At 40.6% G+C, this 22,501-nt stretch overlaps 3 protein-coding genes across 5 annotated transcripts in view; 1 reads left to right on the forward strand and 2 right to left on the reverse strand.

Annotated features, from left to right (window-relative positions):
- Positions 1-759: 759 nt before the first annotated feature.
- LOC108424236 (kelch repeat and BTB domain-containing protein 11) lies at positions 760-4,861 on the reverse strand. Of its 2 annotated transcripts, XM_037539883.1 has the most exons (5): positions 4,198-4,861; positions 3,792-3,980; positions 3,261-3,695; positions 2,138-2,437; positions 760-1,222 (listed from the first exon to the last, which is right to left on the reverse strand). In XM_037539883.1, exons 1-4 carry the CDS (start codon positions 4,486-4,488, stop codon positions 2,225-2,227), a joined length of 1,128 nt encoding a protein of 375 aa, XP_037395780.1. In that variant the 5' UTR covers positions 4,489-4,861; the 3' UTR covers positions 760-1,222; positions 2,138-2,224. The 2 variants fall into 2 exon arrangements, with proteins under 2 accessions (XP_037395780.1, XP_037395779.1); XM_037539882.1 differs by having other exon boundaries at positions 3,261-3,980.
- Positions 4,862-5,066: 205 nt separating this feature from the next.
- Positions 5,067-14,940, reverse strand: chkb (choline kinase beta). The gene is made up of 11 exons (XM_017720425.2): positions 14,290-14,940; positions 13,618-13,726; positions 13,399-13,512; positions 12,771-12,904; positions 12,415-12,519; positions 11,099-11,157; positions 10,049-10,136; positions 9,821-9,929; positions 8,498-8,592; positions 8,257-8,338; positions 5,067-7,234 (listed from the first exon to the last, which is right to left on the reverse strand). The coding sequence occupies exons 1-11, from the start codon at positions 14,769-14,771 to the stop codon at positions 7,178-7,180; spliced, it is 1,434 nt and encodes a 477-aa protein (XP_017575914.2). The 5' UTR covers positions 14,772-14,940; the 3' UTR covers positions 5,067-7,177.
- A 2,391-nt stretch (positions 14,941-17,331) lies between these two features.
- The window catches only part of mapk8ip2 (mitogen-activated protein kinase 8 interacting protein 2), a 102,899-nt gene continuing 97,729 nt past the window's right edge, over positions 17,332-22,501 (forward strand). For both annotated transcript variants that reach the window (XM_017719975.2, XM_017720056.2), the window contains exon 1: positions 17,332-17,801. In XM_017719975.2, coding sequence (XP_017575464.1) covers positions 17,737-17,801 — 65 coding nt within the window. In that variant the 5' untranslated portion in view covers positions 17,332-17,736. The remainder of the gene's footprint in view (positions 17,802-22,501) is intronic.

Here is a 22,501-nt window from a genome sequence, read left to right on the forward strand (position 1 = left end):
TATAACAAGACTCGATTCATGAACTCATTTTAGGTGAAAATCCTCCAGTGTCTCTCTTGGTAAACCAGTCTTTTAATAGAACGTCATTAATTAGTGACGCTGACGTCTATTAAAATGATCATAAGCACAAAACACTGAAGGTAAACAGTTTCCATCAGGGAGAACCGAGTGGCTCTGAAATCACTTTTTACAAACAAGCAAAGTTTCAGTTTAAGATAAATTTAGTTAAAGGTTAGTAAATTAGTTAAAGGTTGAATAAAAACTGGTTTTAAACTCAGGATCATAAATAAGTTTTCCTTTGCAATGTTGATCTGTAGGTCTCTGTTCATAAACATAAACTAACCCAAACTAATTTACCATAAAATGAAAGTGTTTGAATTCAGAAAAAAAGAAACACGCCAGTCACGACTGCACATGTGGACATATTTCTATATTGTGGTCTATTTACACAAAGTTAGGTTAGTTCATCATTTAGGTCACGTATGTGCTTCCAAAACTTTACACTGCTGCACTGATGTTGAACCGTGTGCTGCACTGGGTCGGTATGACCAACAGGTCAAAACAAGCTCAGAACAGAGTGACCGCTGTGCCCTGATTGGTGTTCTTGCTTTGCACTTCTTTTGTTTTGACACGTTTGTTTTGAAACAAAAGGAATGACAGATTTCTCAAAATGTAGTGGAGTAAAAAGTCAGATATTAGACTTTGAAATGTAGTGGAGTGAAAGTAAAAAGTCACCCAAAATACTTAAGTAAAGTACAGATACATGAAAAAATTACTTAAGTACAGTAACGAATTACATTTACTTAGTTACTGTCCAACACTGCCTGTATGCGCCTTTATTCTGTCCCTGTAAGGTGCTGACAATGAATATAGTACATGTTTCAGAAGCAGAGGTGAAAAAAGCTCTCATAGCAGGTGGAGATGGGGAGTGGGGGGAGCAGAGAGAGAGACAGAGAGTGAACGTTCAGCCGAAAAATAATGTCCTCCTGATTTCCTGACATGTAAACCTCATTGTTGAACACTGTGCCTTGACCGATCAAAGCCGTCTTCTCCATGCTTCTGATCTGACCCCACTTCTGAGTGTCCACGCAAAAGGACGTCACCACAGTTTCAAAATTGTTTCCACCGATCACGATCAACCTGTCAGTGGATCCCAGGAAGTGGAGGATGGGGATATCAGCACTGGCACGGGTGAGGGTGGGGTATAACTCACTCCAGCAATCTGAGATAGAGTGAACGAAAGAGAGAGGGGTGTTGTAAAGCACAGTACCAGTCAAAACTTCAATACTAAACGAACTAAACTTCACTACTAAAATAAATTTGAAGCATTTATGCATGAGTACTTATATCAAGATATCTTTACGATCATGAAAAAACAGACAACATTTGTCAAAAAGTATCCAGACACACCATCTAAATAGTGAATTCAGCTACTTCAAGGTGCACCCCTTTCTGACGTGTTCAGCTGAGCATGCATGGCTTGTGTAATCTCCATAGAGAAGCATTGCCAATAGAATTGGACACTCTGGAACAGCTGCACATGAGCTTAAAGTCACCATGCCCACTGCTAAACAGTTAGACCATCTAGAGGGGCATAAAGCATTGGGCTGTGGAGCTGTGGAACTTTGTTCTCTGGAGTGATGGAGCTCCATCCAATACCTTTGGGATGAGCTGGAGTGACGTTTGTAATCCAGAATTAATCATCAGTTCCTGACCTCACTAATGCTCTCTGGAAGCAATCAAATCCTCATAGCAATATTCCAATATGTAGTGCAGGGGTGCATAACTCCAGTCCTGGAGGGCCAGTGTCCAGTACAGTTTTGTAATCTTGCTGTTTAAACACACCTCCTTCAGCTCCTCTGTTAATTGGTAGGTTTAGTGGGTGTGATTGAGTAGGGAAACCAACAAACTTTGCTGGACACTGGCTCTGCAGGACCGGAGTTGTATACCCCTGACGTGGTGGAAAACTTACCCAGAACAATAGAGGCTATTACTGCAGCAAAGGGGGACAACCTTTCAGTAGAAACTAAGCGCCTACAAACTTTTGGGCATATAGCTTATATTCATTTAGATGTGTCGCACTTTTAGATGAAACTGCACTCAAAAAGACCAGTAGAAAATAGTCCATTTGCCACACCTTGGGTTGTATCATAACGTAGCACCAGTTTCTCCCCAGTTCTCTGGATGTTCCCTAGCACATAGAGACAGGTTCCAAGGCTGGTGGTCAGGGGGAGTCGTGAGAGAGGGAAAGAGTGAACTGGAAGTCTGTTAGGGGAAGAGAAGAGACGAAAGCCCAGCAGTCTGCCCAGGGGTCATATCTCTCCACAGCTGTATACACTCCTGTGGTGGAGTCCGGGGTCACTAGGGAGTCCAGATACCAACCCCCCACAGCGTAGATATGGCCTTCACACACTGCTGCACTGAAGTGACGTCTGTGCTGAGAGAAACCACACACACCAGACCACTCATCCATATTAGCACGTGCGTTTTCCAGGCTAGTTATCAGTGCATCATGAGAATCAACATCATTTTGTAACCATGATATTAAATGGGCTAAAGGTTATGTTTATGCAGTTGTCATGAAGCCGGTTACAAACGGTCATGTTGCCTTTACAGAGTAAATACAACTGCTTCAGTACACAGAAAAATACACTGGAGGTCAAAAAGAAGTGGAAACACAAATGCACATTATAATTGCTCCAGTGTTTAGTGACTGTTAGTGACTGTTTTTGAAGGGATCTACAGTACTATGAGAAAGTTAGAGACCGACTTTTGTTTATTTAATTCCCTGTTAAAATGACTGTTAATTACTCTACCTGCACCTGTACTGTACGCCTCCTGTTCACTATATGTAGCAAAATGACAGGCTATTCCAAGAAGACAGTCTATGATGCTGTACCATTCATAAAGTGAGGGAGAGGTTTGGGGAGGAGCACATTCTTATGGGACTACATTGGGAAATGTGTTAAGAAAAATACAACCACTCTAGATGATCTGCAGACATCAATTAAGAGTGTAAGCTATTATTTAGATTAAAACAACAACAAAACGCAACATTATAAAAGCGTAACAAATAGTGTGAGGTGGTCATCAAGGCTAGAGGATGACCTCCAAAACACTGATAATCACCCTTAGTTGTGTATTTGTTATTTTTTGCATTCATTTTTATGTTTATTAATGATTATTGGACACTGGGCCTCCAGGACAAGAACCCCCATATTATAGAATAAATGCTCTTTTGATCATAATTAACTACATACCTTTATGAGAGGAGCTGTTGGCACCCATTGATCTGTCAAGGGATTATAACGAAAGGATGCCATCTTAAACTCATACCCCCTCTTTGTGCGGTGCCGAAAGCCCCCAATGAGGTAAAGATAGTTAAAGAGGACAGCTGTGGTGAAGCACCACTTATCTGCACTGAAGGGCAGCTCTGTAATAGAACTCCATGTCCCATCCTCCTCTTCCAGTCTGAAAAGCCTCCTCGCAGTGTTCGTTTCCTGGTTGTCTCGTGAGATCAGGTTCTCTTTCCTCAGGCAGCACAGCCGTGGGGTGCTCCGTGACCGCATCTGCAGAAGCTCCTGCTGTAGGTGCAGTTCCATGTTTCTGCTCAGGCTAGGAAGCTCCAGAAGGTTCTTGCTCAGGTAGGTCAGCACAGTCTCCTGGAGTTCAACACTGCACAGCTCCTCAGCCAACTGCAGATAAGCCAGGCAAGAGTGCTCCGTGAGGGTCTCTAAGAGGGCCCTCAGCAAGCGACTAGTAAAGCCTGGGACCAACAGATAGGTGCTCACCCGCAAGTGCTCCTCAATTTGGTTCTCTGGTACAATGAATCTATTCAGAAAGCAGAACTGCAGGAGGCTGTGGAACGCCCTGGAGGGCACGTGGGCCAGGTTCACTAGATGCTCTTCTGTTTCTTTCATGCAGGAGTGAGACAAAGCCCTGAAATACTCACTACAGTCTGCTAGCCTTTCTAGGTCAACCTGGCACAGGAAGAAACATGACAAACATTCACTCTCAGCACCAAATCCAGTAAAACAGGACTATTTATGCTATGTAGTGAAATGTGAAGCTGGTCAATGCTCTTTAAGTACTGATGATATCCACAACATTTTCAGAAAAAGCATAATGTGATGTAATTTATGATGATAATGATAAATACCGTCAAAGTGCCCCCTGTAGTGTGTATATAGAACTCACATAGAAAATGTGCGTGCTGGTCTGCACAGCAACCATTGGTCCATTACCATGGTTACGATACGTCCTGGACTCCTGGTCGGTTCTCCATGCCTCTGATTGGCTGCCATTGATCTCACGTCTCATTGGATCAACATTAGAGGGACCCCACACTCCAAACCAGGCCAAAGTCCACTTAACCCAGGCTAAACCACCCTCAAACCCTAAACTCTTCTGAATATAGGCTATGCTGTACTTTACCCATGAGCCTAGACAGAGTAACAATGTTGATACAGCCTGCAAGAGTGCATCCATACCTCTTGATCCACTGCAGAGCACAGTTGCACTAGATTTTGACCATATATTTGACAACACTTGAAAAACTGAAAATGATTCATTGGCCAAAGCTAACAAATGTGAAGCCCTGCTATTGCTCTGAGCTCAGGTCACCTTATTCAGTCTCTGGCTAGTAGATCACTTCAGCCCCGCGGTCTGTCTCTCAAAGCAGGCCTCTTTGTTTTGAAGGCTTCTTTCCATTAGGCACAAACAGCTCAGTATGGAGTCGGTCTGCTGTGGAGCAGAAACAGGAAGAGCAGAGCTATTTTAGGGCATCTAGTGACCACGGCATTGGAATGAAACAGGACACAGTACAGCCATGCTGAATCACCAGACACTAAACTGCTGCAATGCTGAACGATGGTAGGAAAGATTATACTCATTATGTTCTATTTTGAAGATCGCTGTGCCGGTATGTTATTGGATTCTGATGAACTGCATAGTTCAGATGTCTTTAGGAGTATATTGACTGTACTGTGTTTTTATTGCATAGGTACACATGGTTTGGGTTGCAAGGTGAAATGTTTAAAGTACAAATGTGTCAATTATACAAAAAGTTAGGTTATTTATTTATTTATTAATGGCTGCTGTTTCATGAGTACACAGGGTGCATACAACAGACAAAACATGAGGATACTAACAACTGAATCCAGACATGGCAAAGCAAAACATTTTGTAATGGACAGTGGACACAAAGCATTTCAACAACTGGACCTAATCCGATACTCATATGGTCTCTTCCCACCATCCATGACATTTGAATGATGGGAGAGATCAAAACAGTGTCATATTTATGGATGCACTGCAGACGTTATGTCGGTTAAAAAAGGGGTCCATTGAGAGTATCAGCAAGGCTGAACACGCCTAATATGAATTTGATCTCAGTAGATCATATTATACATCCGAATGCAAAAGTCTGACCACCCCTGGTGTGTTGATGTTCTAAGCAAAGATAAGTTTGCACATCCTCTGCAGGGAACAAATTTAAATATTTCATAATTCTGCAAATGATAGTGTATAGTTTCAAGTAGAGTTTAACACATTTAAAACAATGTCATAAAATATTAAATAAGCCATTACCTTTGCAGTTTTTATTTTAGCCCAAATCTGTTAACATCAGTAAATAAACAGAAATTGGGATTTGAAGACATACTAACATATTTTCAAAATCAGTAATACATGTAATTTGACCAGGGGTGCACAAACTATTTCCAGTCTAACTTCCACTAAAAATCCTTTAAAACAAGCATGTGATACTGAGAGGAAGGAAAACTTCATAATTGCACCTTTAAACATCCTTTGATCAAGGTCAAGTTTGTATTTTTGGTTGAATGTTATTCAATGGCTTTCACATTTGGTTTTCAGAGTGCTCCGCTTTGAGCAATTAAAAGAGGTCAATAAATAAACACAGACCACACAAAGTCAAATGTTTAAATGCTTGCTAACATCATGAGTAAGAAGTTGGATACTATCTAATCCTGCACTAGCTGTCTAAAATAACACAGGCTTCTCATACATGACAAGCAGATAAGCCATTCTATTATGTTAAAGGCATTAAAGAGGAATTATTGTAAAAAAAAAAAAAAAAAGAAAGTTTTTAACCATTCATTCAAGTTCCACAAGTGTTAACAGTATACAAAACATTCTCATACTACATGCCTTCAGTCTTTCTTATGTTCTTGTGGTGAGTCAACTGTGTGTTTTAGGCAAAACCATGAAGTTTTGATCTGGTACACACATCTGCAAGAGTAAAAGTGGTATTTCCGGTCCAACCGCAGCTGTTTTACAGGTCCACCAGGGTCAATTTCCACTACTACTTCAGCTTTCTTTACTGTATACAGCCCCAAAAGGCTACTATGTACCATATGGATGTTTTCTCTCTACTTCTTGTAAACCAAGTTAACTGCCAGTCCCACAGCAGTTTTGTTTCAGAAAATCCTAAATAGCTCTTTAATGCTACAAAAGACATGAACAGTCAAATACAGCAAAAAAGGCCAAATGAGGCAAATTAACATTTTTGACAAAGAGGCAATTGTAGTACTGTGCTTCTTTCTCAAGGTATCCAGTTAAATATATGCTAACTGAAGTAAGAAATGTATGCATGGTCCACAACTACAGCAGTGTGTATCTTAGGTTCAGAGAGGAAAGTGAGGAAAAGGCAGCCCACAGCAGGGCATAAAACTGGAAGATACATTCCAAGCCTAGTATGGAAGGACAGTTTGGACGGATGCAATTGGGGAAAAAAAAAAACACAAATACACATAACACTTATGCTCAAAAGTATTCAAGTAAATATACAGTAAATTACAAAAATATTTTAGAGATTTTGCATTCACATAAGATGACAAGTGCTTAGTTTTGGGTCAAATGTGTAAGCTAGATTACACCACAGCATATTTACAGTGACCGCCAAGGCTGTGGTACACAGAGATCTGTGCTCATTAAAAAAGTAAATTAATTGCAATAGGAAATGTTTAAATTAAATTATCAGTACAACATCACTTTAACCCACATTCAACACAGGAACCGTTTGTGGCATTCACTTCTGCTTGCATTGTGCCTACTGGACTGGAGTAAGAAAGGAAAGACAAAAAGGGAAATAAACAGAGAGGCATGAGAAGTATGAGAGGCACTCCATTAGAGCATTGGTCCTTCTGGAAAACTTGGTTCAGGCGAAGAGTTTTTTCTGCTTGAAGTAGGAATCAAATCTGTGCTGAGCATAATCCTGAAGACAAACAAAGAGAGGTTAGTTCTGAGGGATGTTTCGGTGATCATATGATCCACAGCAAAATTTATGGACAAATATTTTTAAAGAGGAATTCCACTGAAGATTTTTTCATATAATGAAAACAAAATTGAATTTCATGGTTTGTTGTGAAAACGTGCCATTCTAGAAAAACTCCATCAGAATTGTTGTGTGGTGGTGGTGATAGGAACCGGACGTCCAAAGCATTTAATGCTTCCAAAAGTGACTTCACAGAAAGCAATTACATGGCATGGTTCAGAATTCACTGACTAATACCTTTGTTATTGACCTATTTTTTTAAATACATTCAGGACATATAGGTACATGTAGTGCCTTATAAGGTAAAAGGGCAGCCAAAGAAAACTTATTTTTGGCTTTACCAGTTTTTTTTTTACCATTACATATCAAAACTCAGAAGATAAGTGTACATTTAATGGTCATTTGGGACAGAAAATAAAATTGCTTTATTTGTTCTGTAGATATTGTGACTCTTTGCTCTCATCACCTAAATTATAAAGAAAGTCTTACTTGAACTTTCTCTACAATATCTATAATACATTTCACATCAAGCCATCCTGTATGACTTTATTCACATCTCAGCCAATAACTAACAAAATAATTTTTGAAAAAGAGTTGTTCTCTTTAGAGGCCAGTGACTGATGGGTTTCTTTGCTAGACCCTGTCTGCTAGGTGCCCCCTCTCTCTGACTTGACTTGCACATTAAACTGTCTCTTCACGTTTTGACCGCATTACAAAAAGTCAGGATTTGTTTGTATTCAGGGTTGGTTTGTATTAAAATCTTGATTTATTTACAGAGGAATGTTTCTGGAATTCCTGACTGTGAAAGCATTTGGTTAGTGGGAATTGGAATTAAGTTAATTGGAATTATCATTGTTCATGTGGTCAAAAGACTGAATCCTTATTCTAAGTAGAATTCTATTTACAAAAGGCTGAGCTTAAAAACAAAACAAAAACAACAAAAACCTCAACAAATAACTCACCATGTATCCAAACTCAATCTTGGAGAGCCTAGCTTGAATAATTGACCATACACCCCACAAGAAATGTGAGGCAAGGGCATACCTGTGTACATTAATAGAAGTATAAGTGTGACAGCATGACATATACCATCACCATAATCAGTGCATCTATAGTAAATTCCATTTTAAAACAAGAAGGGAGTGGAAAGAACAGCAGGGGTGTTTATAGATTTATCAGACAGTGCCAAAATCGAATACATACCTGTTTGCTTCAACAATCATCTCCTCCTCAACCTTCGCCCGGTCTTCAAGTGCAGTATCTTCACTCTCTACCAGGTAGTGTCTGATGAAGTGCAGCTAAAAGTCAAACAGAAAGACCATGTTCAGAGGAATGTTGAGACAGACACCTCAGGGTGGTATGATTCACTCAAAGGGCTGAGCTTCTTCCCAGATCAATGATGTTTAGTAAACGCTCATTAGTACAGACACTAATGTCAAGAGATCCCAATACATATCATGTTTCATATCATGCAAAGCAGTATGGACAGTTTCTAGGTTTCCGTCAATGTTCCGTCAATTGTTAAGCACATTTTGGCATACTGAATAAAAAAATAACTTGATATAAACAGAAAATGTCACACAGAATTACCAAGTTTTGCATAAAGGTTTGTATGCTCACTTGAGGTGGATAGTTTTTTTGTGCATAAAAAAAAAGAAAAAAAGTCATGACTTGTCAATGTGTTTCAATTTTGCCCGGTCATAACGAAACATAACAGAAGGCAGCTGGTACCAGTGTACTGATAAAAAATAACCTAATCTAATCAAAGAAAAAGAAAACCAATGGTGGTAACAGACAATAGAAACAAAATTTCTTAAGTAGCTCTGTGTTCTGTTTCTATGATCAAAATAGCAAAGAGAAAATGCTCAACATTAAAGATTTCAGTAACACTTTACTTGACCAGTAACAACATGACACTGTTATATTACTGAATACAATCTGCATCAGAATGAATCTTGTGTTAAATGTTATGTAGCAGAGTTCCAGTAAAGCGCTTCCCAAATTTTTTTGTAAACCTGTTCCATATTTCTCAGAAGTGCTGCTAACAGATGTAACAGATGTCAGGGACCAGATGAACGGTTTAATGATTGCTATATCACTTGCCTCCATTAGATGGCATTATTATTCATAGAGAGGATACTACATGAACGTCACTGCTTTTGCAAATCATTCACAGTAATATGAACCTCAGTGAAAATCAGTGATTTATTTTTAATTCAGTTACATATTTAGCACACAAATTTGCAACTATAGAAATGCCTAATGCTGTTGCATTGATCTTGAATTCTTATTCACAAGCAGCATCTCATCTGTTTATCATTCTGAGTCATCTTTACAGAACCTTTTTCACTCATGATGTACTGCCGAATTACAGTGACATGCAAAATGCACTGCTGAATTAGAATGACATGCATTATGCCAAAACAGCTAACCCTAAAATTAGTTTTGAGTAATCTCAAAAAATTAGGACACAAATTAAAATGATTTTTGGAAATGATTGCTGTGCTGACGATGCCAGTGACTCACCTGCTGTTGCCTGTTTGGGTAGTTGTCCAGATTTGCCTTAAAAAAGGGCCACTGGTCATGAGTGTAGTCATACACCCACTCACAGAAATGATTCCCAAAGTCAAACCCCCTGTATGAATCATAAATAGGTAGTGTTAGAGTCAAAGGGTCAAATGCTTGAAGGGTATGTCTGGTTGCAATGCGTTTAATAATATATTGCACACATTTTGCTCCTCTAGTTAATTTCACCTGTAATTGTAGCTGCTGTACTCAAAGTCTATGAGCATCAGCTTATCAGATGAATTCCGATCTCTGCCATCCAACATCAAGATATTCCCTAAAGGAATGAGACCACACCCAGTGCTTGAGCAGTCATGTATGAAACAACTTCGCTTTATAAATGAGGGCTGTTGTCAGAGGCTGATATGTTTTTTGAACACATGGTGCTGATGTATGATATTAAATACAACCCTGAGCATCAAGTACACCCATCATATAGCACACACTTAAAAAAGATAGTTCTTCAAGGGTTCTTTAGTAAAGAGAATGGTTCTACATAGAACCATAAACAGAAGACTCCTTTGCATGTTTAAGGGGGTTCTTTGAATCATGAAAGCTTCTTCAGATTGATTAAAAATGTGTTACAACGAGTTCTATATAGCACCAAAAAGGAGTTTTCTATTGTTACTATGTCAAGCTTGGAACAATACAAGAACCCTTTTTGGTGCTATACAGAACCATCTACAGCACATTCTCCACTGATGTGCTTATGTGTTTTAACTTTTTTTCAATTAGAGAAATAATCACTTGTCGTACTGTCGTTTTGTATTTCATAACAACATGCAATTTAAATATTATAAACAATGCACCAAAAGGATTTTTTTTATTTTTTTATCTGCATGCATTAATATTTCATGTGTTTTGGGAATAACAAGATCACTTTCTATCAAGTTATCTTTCTCGAGATTTGATCTCCACTTCTGAAACATGACACATTCTGGATATCAACATTATTATAACTTAATTCTCAATGTGCTGCAGGTTTTTCAGTCAGAATGGTCTACAGCTCTGTTCATCATTCTAGAAACATCCAACATTGTCTTTCCCTGATTATCGGTTTCCTACAAATGATCTGAAGATGCATATGACTAGCATGTTACAATAATTTTATACATTAATTTGCAACCAAATGAGATTAATTTTACCTAAAACACTGACTTATCTTTTCAATGGTACTACAAACACTCTTGTACTTAGTATGTGTATGTGGGCGCTAGTGAATGTGAGAGGGACACTCACCTTCCTGTACATCATTGTGACAGAACACCACGGGTGACGGAGTTGCTGCCAGCAGTGCTCTAAAATTAGAGAGAGAGAGAGAGAGAGAGAGAGAGAGAGAGAGAGAGAGAGAGAGAGAGAGAGAGAGAGAGAGAGAGAGAGAGAGAGAGAGAGAGAGAGAGAAAGAGAGAAAGAGAGAGAAAGAGAGAGAGAGAGAGAGAGAGAGAGAGAGAGAGGCACAATGTGTCATATTATTGCTGCCATAGATGCATTTGCATTATTTTGTCTTATGTAATTTTAAATTAATACTCACTTACAGTTCAATTCAATCCCCCTTATTTTTATTTTTTCAATGTCATTTGCTACAAAATTGTAATAAAATTGCTTTACATTATCTTATATTAAAAACAAAGAATGTTTTATGCCTTCTCCTGTACTTTTGCCATTTTGGTGATATTGTTGCTGTCCACAAAAAAAGTATGTTACACGATTAACAGATTTTAGTACTCCACTTTCAGGACTGTCAACCCAGCTGTCATGACGTTGCGCTTGGTTTAGTGCTCAAGACAGTGGAAAACCAGAATACTCACAATGCTGAAGCAGAAGCCTAGATAAAAAGCAGTTATGTTTTCTGAAATTCCAAAATATTTCAGAAAATCGTGAGAAACCACACAGGTAGAGGGTATGCAACTGTTTACAACAATGAGTTTTTAAAGATCTTTGGAGAGATGTGGAGTTTTGCCAGTGACCTTTTCTAAATGATCAAAGATTCTTTGAAATTTCAAAGGTTCCAAGGTGACACTAAACGCTAGGAGAGATACTCTCGGGCATATGTTGTGTGAACCTAGAAGCACCATACTGCCTTTCAGGGTAAGGCTTATATAGCCATGTGTACATGCAAGTGATTGACTGAGAAGGCTGAGCATGTGCAGAATGCACGTGTGTGCACATACAAGCCCTGGTCTTTCGCATTCATAGACCTTGAACTAAATTGTTGCGTAAACTAGATGATAAGATCACTTATCATAATCTGTCTATCACACTGTGCCACACAAGTTATCTAATGTACTCAGAATGCTGTTTAAACCTCAAACCAGTTCAGTCTTTTAATGTTATTAAGCCAGAAGGCTCAGCAAAGCTGGAATCTGGATTACTGCTAATACATTGCTCAAAAATTGTATTCATTGGCAGAGGTGTCTGGATACTAGACAGTAGCAATGGTTTTGCAAATCAATGAAAAAAATCAATCACAAAAAAGAAAAGCACTCAAACTCATTGTTATCATAAGGAAAGTAATGCAATAACTGTTAGCTATTCACTACATTTCCTTTTCTCACCTTAGACTTGCTAGCTCAGCGGGAAGGTCATACTTCATCAGCTTCTTGAACTTCTTGATGTGAGCTTCACGTACAAATTTAATATTCATTATTTGTTCCATGTACCTGAAGAGTAGGAGGACAGAAATAGCCTTTTCACATTCTGTTCCAGGCCAGGGCACCATTACAAACATGTAGCATGCTAAAGATAGTGAAGTAAGAAAAGTACAGCCAATGATCAATGCTTTCATAAATAAAATCACTAGACATGGTCCAAAGTTTTATCTGTAGAATGCAGTGTTTAAAAGCCTGCTACTGTAGCGTGCTACTTTCATGACATAAAAGCAAACTTTATTAATTTGTGCAAAGCTTTTTACCTGTCGATAGTTCCAAACAGCCATCTAGGCTCCTTATTGAAGGGCATGACCATACGGTGGAATCGTGCCATCTTACAGGCTATTTCAGCTGAAATGGCTGGATCCTGCAGGTGCTCTGTATGCAAGCGCTTACTCTGGACCACAGACATGAACTAGAGTTAATACTCAGATAAGATTAGTCTAGAAAATCCCTCTTATACATTTTATATATTCAACCACATCATGCTTTTACATTAGGTTTACATTAGGAACTTTAAGCAACAACGGCTGTAGTGATGGCTAAGGCAGCTGGGAAAACACCTGTAGAGTTCTATACATGCAAATATAAATTTGACAGCCTGTTTCTACTACAGTAGACACACCAGTTTGCTGTAGTCGCTAAAAGATGAAGTCTAAATGAATTAATTTACTGTTTTTCTTGTGTGACAAAATATAACTATATTTACATTAGATCAGGTGAGTAGGCTAAACGTTACATTTATTTCCTGTTGCTATAGCTGTCCCTCTAGCTGTCAATGCCTAAAGTCCCTTTAGTGATATACAGAGTTATGTATATTAATGAGATGTATAGCTTCTTTAAAGGTAAAGAAGCATGTGTTCCCTGTTCTTTGTGCAAGAGCAGACTCACAGGAAGATACTGCTCCAAACGGCCCTCTGGGAAGATGCCGTAGAGACGAGGACCCAGCTCTCGCTCTGCTAAAATGGCAAACATCACACTCTCTGAGACCAATGAGTCCACTCCCTACACACACACACACACATACACACACACACACACACACACCAAACAGGCATGACATTGTATCTGTCACAAAGCTCTACATCCAGAAGTACAGTGTAAAGTTACCTGCAAAATGGCCCCATAGATGCGGAGCAGCACGCGTGAAGGCTCAACCCCAACCGGCTGAACGTGATCAGGCAAGCTGCACTTGTAGAGCAGATTGCTGAGTCCTCCACTGTCAACACACAAAACACAGGAACCCATATTGAGCATGCATTTTTGTCACGGCGACTGAAGCAAGGCAACCAATTGAAATGCTGTTATCCTTAGAAAAGTTTGCTATAAACAGCACAAGCAGTCATTTAGGCCCTGATCCACCACAGGATCCAATATTTATTTTCTATTTAGGGTTTTTTTTTTTTTTATGTTTCCTCATGTTAACCAAGATACTGATACAAATCTATCTTATAAAGACATCACTGATGATTATGTGCTTCCAAAAAAAAGAAGAAAGAAAGCACATCAAGAAATGATGCACATGCACATTAAACACACGCGGTAACTTTTGCATTTTCTCATTTATTAATGCCTTTATTTATTCTATAAATATATTAGATATTAGATTTCTCCAGATGTAGTTAGTGTTTTCTGGATGCTGATAAACGGTCTTAAGTCTTAAACACAAGTAAGATAATAACTAAAAATAACATCTTTAATCCATGCCATGTTCCAAGGCCCTGTGTAACTCCAGACCCCCTAAATCTTTCTGGGTGTTCCCTTCCACCCTTTTGTTCCCACCTCACGATGCTGATCTGAAAGTCCGCCTCTGAGATGCTCTTCCACGAACCGGACAGGAAGTCTCGGCACCAGGCGTAGGCTCGACCCTTGGTCTCCTGGTCTACCTCCCCGGTACGTCCATCACGGTACGACTCCGCTTCTGAGTCCTCGTCCCCGTTAGCCCCGCGGAGAGCCGCTACTCTCAGATTCTCCTCCTCGGCTACTCTCTCCACCCCGTCTGTACCCAGAGGACCCCTAACGTGCACAGCTCCATCATGGCCCGGGGCGCTTTCAGCAAACCTGTGGCCCGCCTGCATGGCGTCTTTCCCGGCTAAAGTCCTCTCAAAAAACCGGGACGAGGCTCCGCTCGCTGGATTTCGACCTGGAAGTGCGACACGAGTCCAGAGTCGACTAGAGCGGAAACAACAGGGAGGCACAGTCCGCCCGGCACACAGGACGAGCTGACGGCGGATTATGAGTAAAGAGTCGGCCACTCGCCGCATGACACGTTCATAACGCACTTTCCTCGGTTCTGCCACGCAGGACGCCGCTCTTCCTCCGGTTCGCAAAAAAGCACTATTTACACACCCAAAACTGCCATTATGGCAAATCCCCCCTCACTCGTTTCCGCGTTGCGTGGTCGTCAGCCGTTGTCATGTCATCAGATTTTGACTGTAAATAACAGACACGCAGCTCAGCCAATCACAACACGCGCACGATGACGTTGCTGAGCATATTGGTGATTCATTGGATACGAAAGATGGGGAAGCTCCGCCTCTTAATACCAAAGTTGATGATTGGTCTGTTGGGACTGCAGCTAATGGTTTGTGGGGAAGCTGCTTATTAAAATAAAAATCAAATTATTCAATCCAGTTATTTAATTACCGATTCCAGTTCATCTAGACTGGGTCTAGGTAGAGGTAGAGGAGCACTTACATCTTCAGTTTGAAAAAGTTATAGAAAATAGAAAATTTAGGTTTGATAATTAATATAATAACACTAATACTAATATTACTAATAATCATATTATTGCTGTTATTATTAGTATTAAAAAGGATCGAACATAAAAACTCATTGGTGTAAATGAAAATTATTTTATAGCATCTCAATGCGCTTTGTGCTTTATAAAAAATACAAGATAAAATAAAAGATTTTCATTTTTTTTTAATTGTGCGTTTTAATATGGAAGTGTTTTTCTTCTGGGTTTTTTTTTTGTTTGTTTTATAGGTTTTTAATTTATGTTTGTAATGCGTTTTGTAATTTTGCCTCTTAAGTCATGTTTAGTGTTTAAGGATCTGTGACTGTGAGATTCTACGTTAAGTGGACTTTTCACGGATTCTAGAAGATTCTAGAAAATTGTTTAGAGTCCAACCAGATTTCAAAGGCTTCAAGGTGACATTACAACCTGGGAGTGCTTCACACACAAACACACACACACACACACACACACACACACACACACACACACACACACACACACACAATTGCTCACACAGGAGATGTCGTGGCCTCGGACGACCTTCAGTTCATTTGGAGGAACACCTTGTTCTCTTGCTCTTCGCTCACTCAGTGCATCATCACCATGACCGCCATCATCACCGTCCACACAGCAGGGGGCTCCACTCCTCTGCTTCCCCAGCCATGAGCTTTCAGCACCACGGAGACTGAACAGCTCCTCTACGGTGCCCATCTGAGATTATGGGGACAGTGATTATGGTTTAGCCTTTTACTTTTTAGGCAACAAAGAGCAGCTCCACAGCAGGGCTGCTGTAACCCAAGGTCTGTGAATTTCATCAGCATCTCTGCAATCATAATAGTCTGCTAAATATCTTGGGCTGAATCCCAAATGGCTCCCTAGTGAACATATAGTGTACTATTTGGGTGTGGAAGCCATGCTTTGTTGACCCATGTAGTGCACTAGGCTGTGTAGTTAGTAGGGTGCCATTTGAGACTGAGCCTTAGACATGACAAATCTTATTACATCGTCACTGATCTGATTGGCAGTGAGATCTTCCTCTGAAACTGCAGTGCTTTTCACGCTCTGCCCACACGCAGCAGCATCTTACGCATCCGCGGTGGGGACGGAGACCCATCTGTCAGTCCTTTCCAAAGGCGTGCTGTAATTTTCCCCCACCCGTATTCAGACAAGCCTCGCCTTCTGCGCTGGTACAGAGGTGTCTGTCAGATGGGCAGATTAGCCTAAAACCACCCTGAAGCATAAATGTGCAAAAACGTTGCTACAATGAAAAAAATAAATAAATAAAATAAAAAAAAACACCAGCTAAACATTTAAGTGCTTAGTTCCCTATAGAACCGAAGTAGAACTCGTCAGAAGCTACTCGCTCTTAATAAAAAGGGGTACTTCACGGGTGCTCGAGTCCTTTAAAGAACCTTTTAATGGTCTATTATAATAGTTTTTGGCATATAGGCTAATTTTGATTGTTCTGGCTATGTTCTGGTTGCCGGATCCGGGCCGAATGGCAAATGTCTGTCACTCATTTTGGAACTGGCTCGATTCCGGCTGCCAGAGCTGGGTCAGATTTCATATCCAGAAGTGGGCCGACCATGGGCCAGAGGTTTGTGCTGGTTGTGAATGTAGAACTCTCTTTGCTATGAAAATAGTTCAGACTATCAGCAAGTTTGTTAGGTGCTATTCTTCTCTTATGGGGACACTTTTGACCTAAAATAATTTGCAAAAGTTTAAAACTGAAAGCCAAAAGCAAAGAAACACAGTACGGAACTTTATTAAATGAAACCCAAAAAGGCCCCAGGAAATAAATGCAGCCTATTTGACTAAAATGTTGCTGCATGTACAAAAATCGAGATTTGATTTTCATTCAAATCCATCAAAACGATGCTTACGTTCATGTATCTGAGTAAATAAGTAGTAGCAATTCTGTTTGTAGCCCAAACCGTCTGTCGATCCGCCTGCCAACCAATCCCATGGCAGGACGTGCGACACTGCTGGCCAATCCCAGTGCGCGTGGGCGGGGCTTGTCGGAATACGGGTGGGGTAACCAGAACGGGGGAGGGGAGACAGCACCGTTACGTCTGCCCCTCCCTCCCTCCCTCCCTCCCATCACAACCGCTGGCATTAGCTCAGCCTGCGCCGAGCATCCCCTGCTCTGTCAGCGCGTGTGGATGGCAGGACTCGAAGGAAAAGGGAGGTGATCCTCACAGACACACCATCATCCTCCTCCTCGTCGCCTCTCTCTCCGCTTCTGCTCTTCTCTTCTGGCTTTTGGATCAGATCTGATGGCAGGGAGCGCGTGCGCGTGATCCAGGGAGAACGAGGCCACTAAGCATCTGCATTGAGAGAAAGAGAGAGAGACAGACTGAGAGAGAGAGAGAGAGAGAGAGAGAGAGAGAGAGACTTGGTCGTGTTTATCTACCTCCCCACCGTCTGTGAATGGGCTGCGCTCAGACCGCCCCTGCAGTCGCTGCTTAGAGAGTCCTCGGTGGAAGAAGATGGCGGACAGAGCGGAGATGTTTTCTCTCTCCACCTTCCACTCCCTCTCTCCTCCGGGCTGCAGGTAAGACGGCCAGCATCCCCCCCCCTCTCTCTCCATTCCTCCATCCCTCTTCTCCACTCTTCAAACGCCTCCCCTCCCACCCCGAGCTGCCTGCTGTAGCCCGTTCAGCCGTAGGGAAGTGTCAGCAGCGCTTCTGCTGCAGAGGCTTTCAGTAAGACCGTGCATGTTTATTATGGTCTCCAGGCTGCTCGCACCTTTAACTGCTGTGCTCTGCCTGGCCTCTGCTGGGCGATTGTAAATGTCCTTGAGTGGGTTTAAGCTGGTGGCGGATGTAACAGGATGGAATATGAAGATGAAGGAGGATTGATTTTTTTTGGTGAACGTCCCTTCGTTCCCTGGCGCAGGCTCAGTAGTCAGTTCCCATAAGGAAAGGCCCACGCCCTGCAGGGCAGTGATGCACACCGCAGACACAATCTTTAGTCACATACAGCCCCATTTCATCACAGAGGGTCTTCTGTTCCACGTGAAGGAGTGAGGGAATGATCTGATGATAATATTTGAGCTATCACTTATGGCTCTGCCTGAAGCAGAGGCTGGGCTGCATACATTTGATGAGTCTGATAGGCTTAGCCTCACAGTGAAGAGTTAAGCCTCACTGAGTGTTTGGACACTCTTCATTAGAGAGGTGTAATTCACTGTGTGGGCAGAGGCGTCCAGGGCATTTCCTCGAAGCTCCCTAGACCTGTGGCTCTCCGTCTCTCTCTCTCTCTCTCGGTTAATGTGTGGAAGGCCTCGTACGGTCCAGAATTGGCCAATGAGGTTTCCTTTTCCTGTTGGGAGGGGCTCCTGTTTTAGTCTATCCTTTTGTGCATGTCCATGTGTGGATATGGATGTAACGTCTGTTTGATATGTATACATGCTTTCGTTTTTCTACACTGTTCGGACGTGTAGAACATGCATATTTTCCATCCAGTCGAATGCAAAACTTTGAACAACTCTGGTCAAACATCGTTCACGGGGAACAAGCTTAAATATGGCATTTTTAAGCAATTATTAGTGCACAGCTTCTATTTGTTTGGAAAACGTGACTTTTGCATGGGCCATATTTTATGGATTATTTGAGCTTTAAAATGTGCAAAAGTGTGTTTTCTGCAGAGGATACTTTATCTTCTCTTAGCAAAATGAAAAAACATATTTGACCAGGCGTGCCCAAACATATGACTGTAGGAGCAAAGCCTCATATCTCCAAAATGGTACAGTAGAGGAAAAAACATTTTGTAGCATTTCTATTAGTTCATTTGTGAATGCAGTGGTTTTCAAGTTATGTAGAAAAGTAACAAATGACAAAAATGGACATTTAGTTTGGACGGCAATGACTCATAATAGCCTAAACCTAAACCTTTACTAAATTGTAGCTTTTCTAAAAAGTACTGTGCAAATTCATGACCTCTCCGGCGTTCAGAGAGCAAAGCTAATAACTTCCACTGTGACCTTCAGATTCAAACAACAGTCTGCCAGTCAGTTGAGTATGATAGGCATGACCACATGAGCAGGGTCTGGAAATCAGAGAGAAACATTAATGACTACTGCAGGATGAGTAAGTAGGCCGTGGATGAGAAGGCCACCCAAGAAAGCAAGTGGTGTGTAATCAATATAGTGATCTAAAAGGCCTTTGTAAGGTACTACGCTCCCTCACTGTTCCTCTGCCTTATTCATTCTTTCCCTTTCTTCAGTTCCATGTTCCTCTCTTACTCACCTGCTTTAGCCTGATTTTAATATTTTTGTTCTCTCTGTATGATAAATCTCATTCATTTCCTGCCACTCAGGTGCATCCCTCCCTTTCTGTCTTTTGTATTTCTGTTGTTGATTTCCTCTGATTGCGTATTTTTAACTCTAGAAAGCCTCCCTTGCTTTGTCATCTTTTTCTTTATGATGGAAATCCAAATCCATATCCTCCTCTTCTCTTTCCATCAGCCCTCTGTCTGAGGAGGCAGAAATAATGGGCTCTGTTGTGCTTTCCCTAATGCTTTAGGATATGAGTATTAGAATGGAGTGTGTTTGTGTGTGAGAGGGACTGTGTGTGTGTGTGTGTATGTATGTTGTACCGCCTCATACAATGCCTCACTTTTAAAAAATTTGTTTTTGTGCTAAATGTAGCCCAGCCGGGTTTAGTTAATGCATCTGGTCAAGGTCCGGAACCAGTCTGGTGGTCCAGGCATAAGAAGAGACATGTGAAGCACTAAATGAAACAAAAAAAGACTTAATAAAATAAACAGCAGGAAATCAAGGCAAGGCAGAACAGGCATATTTGCGGTCCATTGCTTAGTATTGTTCTGCTTTTTTCTTTGAAAGAAGGGTCACTAAAGAAAAGCCCCAAAATCTTTCAGAATCCTTGACAAGTATTTTTTTTTTTGTGAGATTAGGTAATTTTATATGCACAGTATTTTAAAAAAGACCCCTGGCCCAACAGAGGTAATAAAATGGACGTATTCTAGACCAGAGGTCTTCAAATTCAGACCCTAAATCCAGTTTCCCACCCTGGATTTAACTGAACTGTCAATGTATGTTAATGCAACTGATTGGCCATGTAGTGTCAGACTTAACAATGCTTACAAAATCTCGGACTGGAAACTGGATTTAGGGTCTGGATTTGAAGACCTCTCTTCTAGTCAAATAAGCGCAATGCCAAAATGGTAATAACCACACAGAAATAATCACATGACAAATAGATAATGTTTTATAATGGAGAATAAATCAATGAAGGAAGTAAATGTCACTCATTGAAGTCTGTGTGAGTGATAAGGAAGGAGTAATTTGTTAAACGTCCCAAACTCCACAAATGAAGAGGTGGTGTGTGAACTCTTGGTAAAGGCCTGGTTCTCAAAGCGTTTTTGAAATTGCTACAAGCAGCATGATTTCACATTTTCATTTTCTAAAATAAAATATGAACGACTATATTCTGTGGTGAGCCATGAAGAAATGAAATAATGACGCTCAATATAATGTTACAGTAAAAATTGGATTTAATTCCTTAGAACTGAGTTATGATTTTATACCTCATTATTCCAGTATACTGCCCACTATACTGGTGATTGCAGCTGCTATTATTCGCACAGCATTGTGGTGGTTAGTCGACAGACGTCTATGGAGGGACATCATGTCTGCGGCAGTGCTGTGTGGTTACAGCCAGTTCATAAAGGGCTAAAAAATTCAGAGACTCATCACGTCTTTCAGCAAGAGCATCTACCTTTCTCCAATTAATAGCACAATAGAAGGCTTAAAGAACCCTCTCCCCTCCTTCCTGCCCATCTTCCCTCCCCGCAGTCTCTCAAATAATGGTAGATGTGCTTTTAGCCCCTGTCTGAGAGTTGGTCAAGTGCACTCTGAGGATATAAACATAGTGAAAAACACAACCATGCTTGCTTTTCTTTTGCAATTTCGCCACCTTTATGTTTCCTTTGCAGGTTTTTGGACCTCATGTTCCTGTTCTCTACAGTAATGACAGTTGATCATGACACAGTGCACTGCTCATATGTTTTTTTATTTTTATTTTTTTTAATTTTATTTGTATCATTTGGTGCCACTAGTTCTTCTTTGCATTGTGTAGGAATTCCATGATAAACTGAACAATAGAAATGATTAAAAAATACTTTTTACATTAAGTGACAAAAAGTTTTTTTTTCTTCTTCTGCATAGTTGTCATTTTGTAGATAGAAGGTTTTGTTCTAAAGGTAAAAAGCAGTTAATAAGTACAGATCAGATTAAATAGATGGGAGGTTAGGAGATGTGCGGTGCTTCTGTATGATGTGCTGATCACATGCATTGTGGACAGTTACACTACATTACATCACTGTGTGTTTCTCAATGTATTTTGGATATTGCCAGTAACTACTGCATGTTTCATTAGAAAGAAAGCATAGTCAGTCGTGTTTAATTAAATGTAGTACAGTGCAGTTCATCGTTCTTTTAAATTCAGTTCAGTGTCTTTTAAATGTGGCACTACTGGTGCAAGTTGAAATCTATTGAAAAGTTGAAACTGAAAAGTCTTGTGATGTTATACTTTTGCCACATTGTGACAAGTGAAATATGAAGCTTTGTCAATGTCCCACAGGATCGTGGTGTTTTGACTCAAAGCTACAAATCCAGCCTATAGATCAATGATACTGTAGACATTCAGCACACATGACAACACACAGTATGTTGGTGCACATGCACTCAGGAAAAGATGAAAGCTTTGGCTGGGCCATAATCTTCCTTACATAATGATGTGTGTGTGTGTGTGTGTGTGTGTGTATGCGCACATCTAGAAATTCAGTCACCAGAACTCTGATAGTCTAATGCAGTCAGGTCCATTAAATATTTCATATACAGGGCGTTTGTGTTGTGATTGATTTAATTCCGTTAGTTCCATTGTCAGATCTGTTTGCTGTGTAAACCCCTATGGTCGTCCTTTTCAGTCCTGTTGCATTTTATATGACATTTTGAGGGCAGCTACTCCCCTCCCCCACAGGCACTTAAGAATAAGAAGCTTAAATGAAATGCAGAAATTCATTTTGCTGAGAAGTTGATTTTATGTATATCATGTTTGACATGCTCCTAGGATCATTAATTCAATGCAAAGCAAAAGCTCCTGGTAGGGTCTCCCAGGGCAAACTGGTCCTAGGTGACAGGCCAGACAAAGTGTGATCCATAATTACCCTTATAAAAACATGAAAACAGGACCTGTGTACCCTGCCCGGAGCCAGGCCTGGGGGAGGGGC

The sequence above is a fragment of the Pygocentrus nattereri genome, chromosome 7, assembly GCF_015220715.1.
Source record: "Pygocentrus nattereri isolate fPygNat1 chromosome 7, fPygNat1.pri, whole genome shotgun sequence".
In the NCBI taxonomy this organism is placed as follows: domain Eukaryota; kingdom Metazoa; phylum Chordata; class Actinopteri; order Characiformes; family Serrasalmidae; genus Pygocentrus; species Pygocentrus nattereri.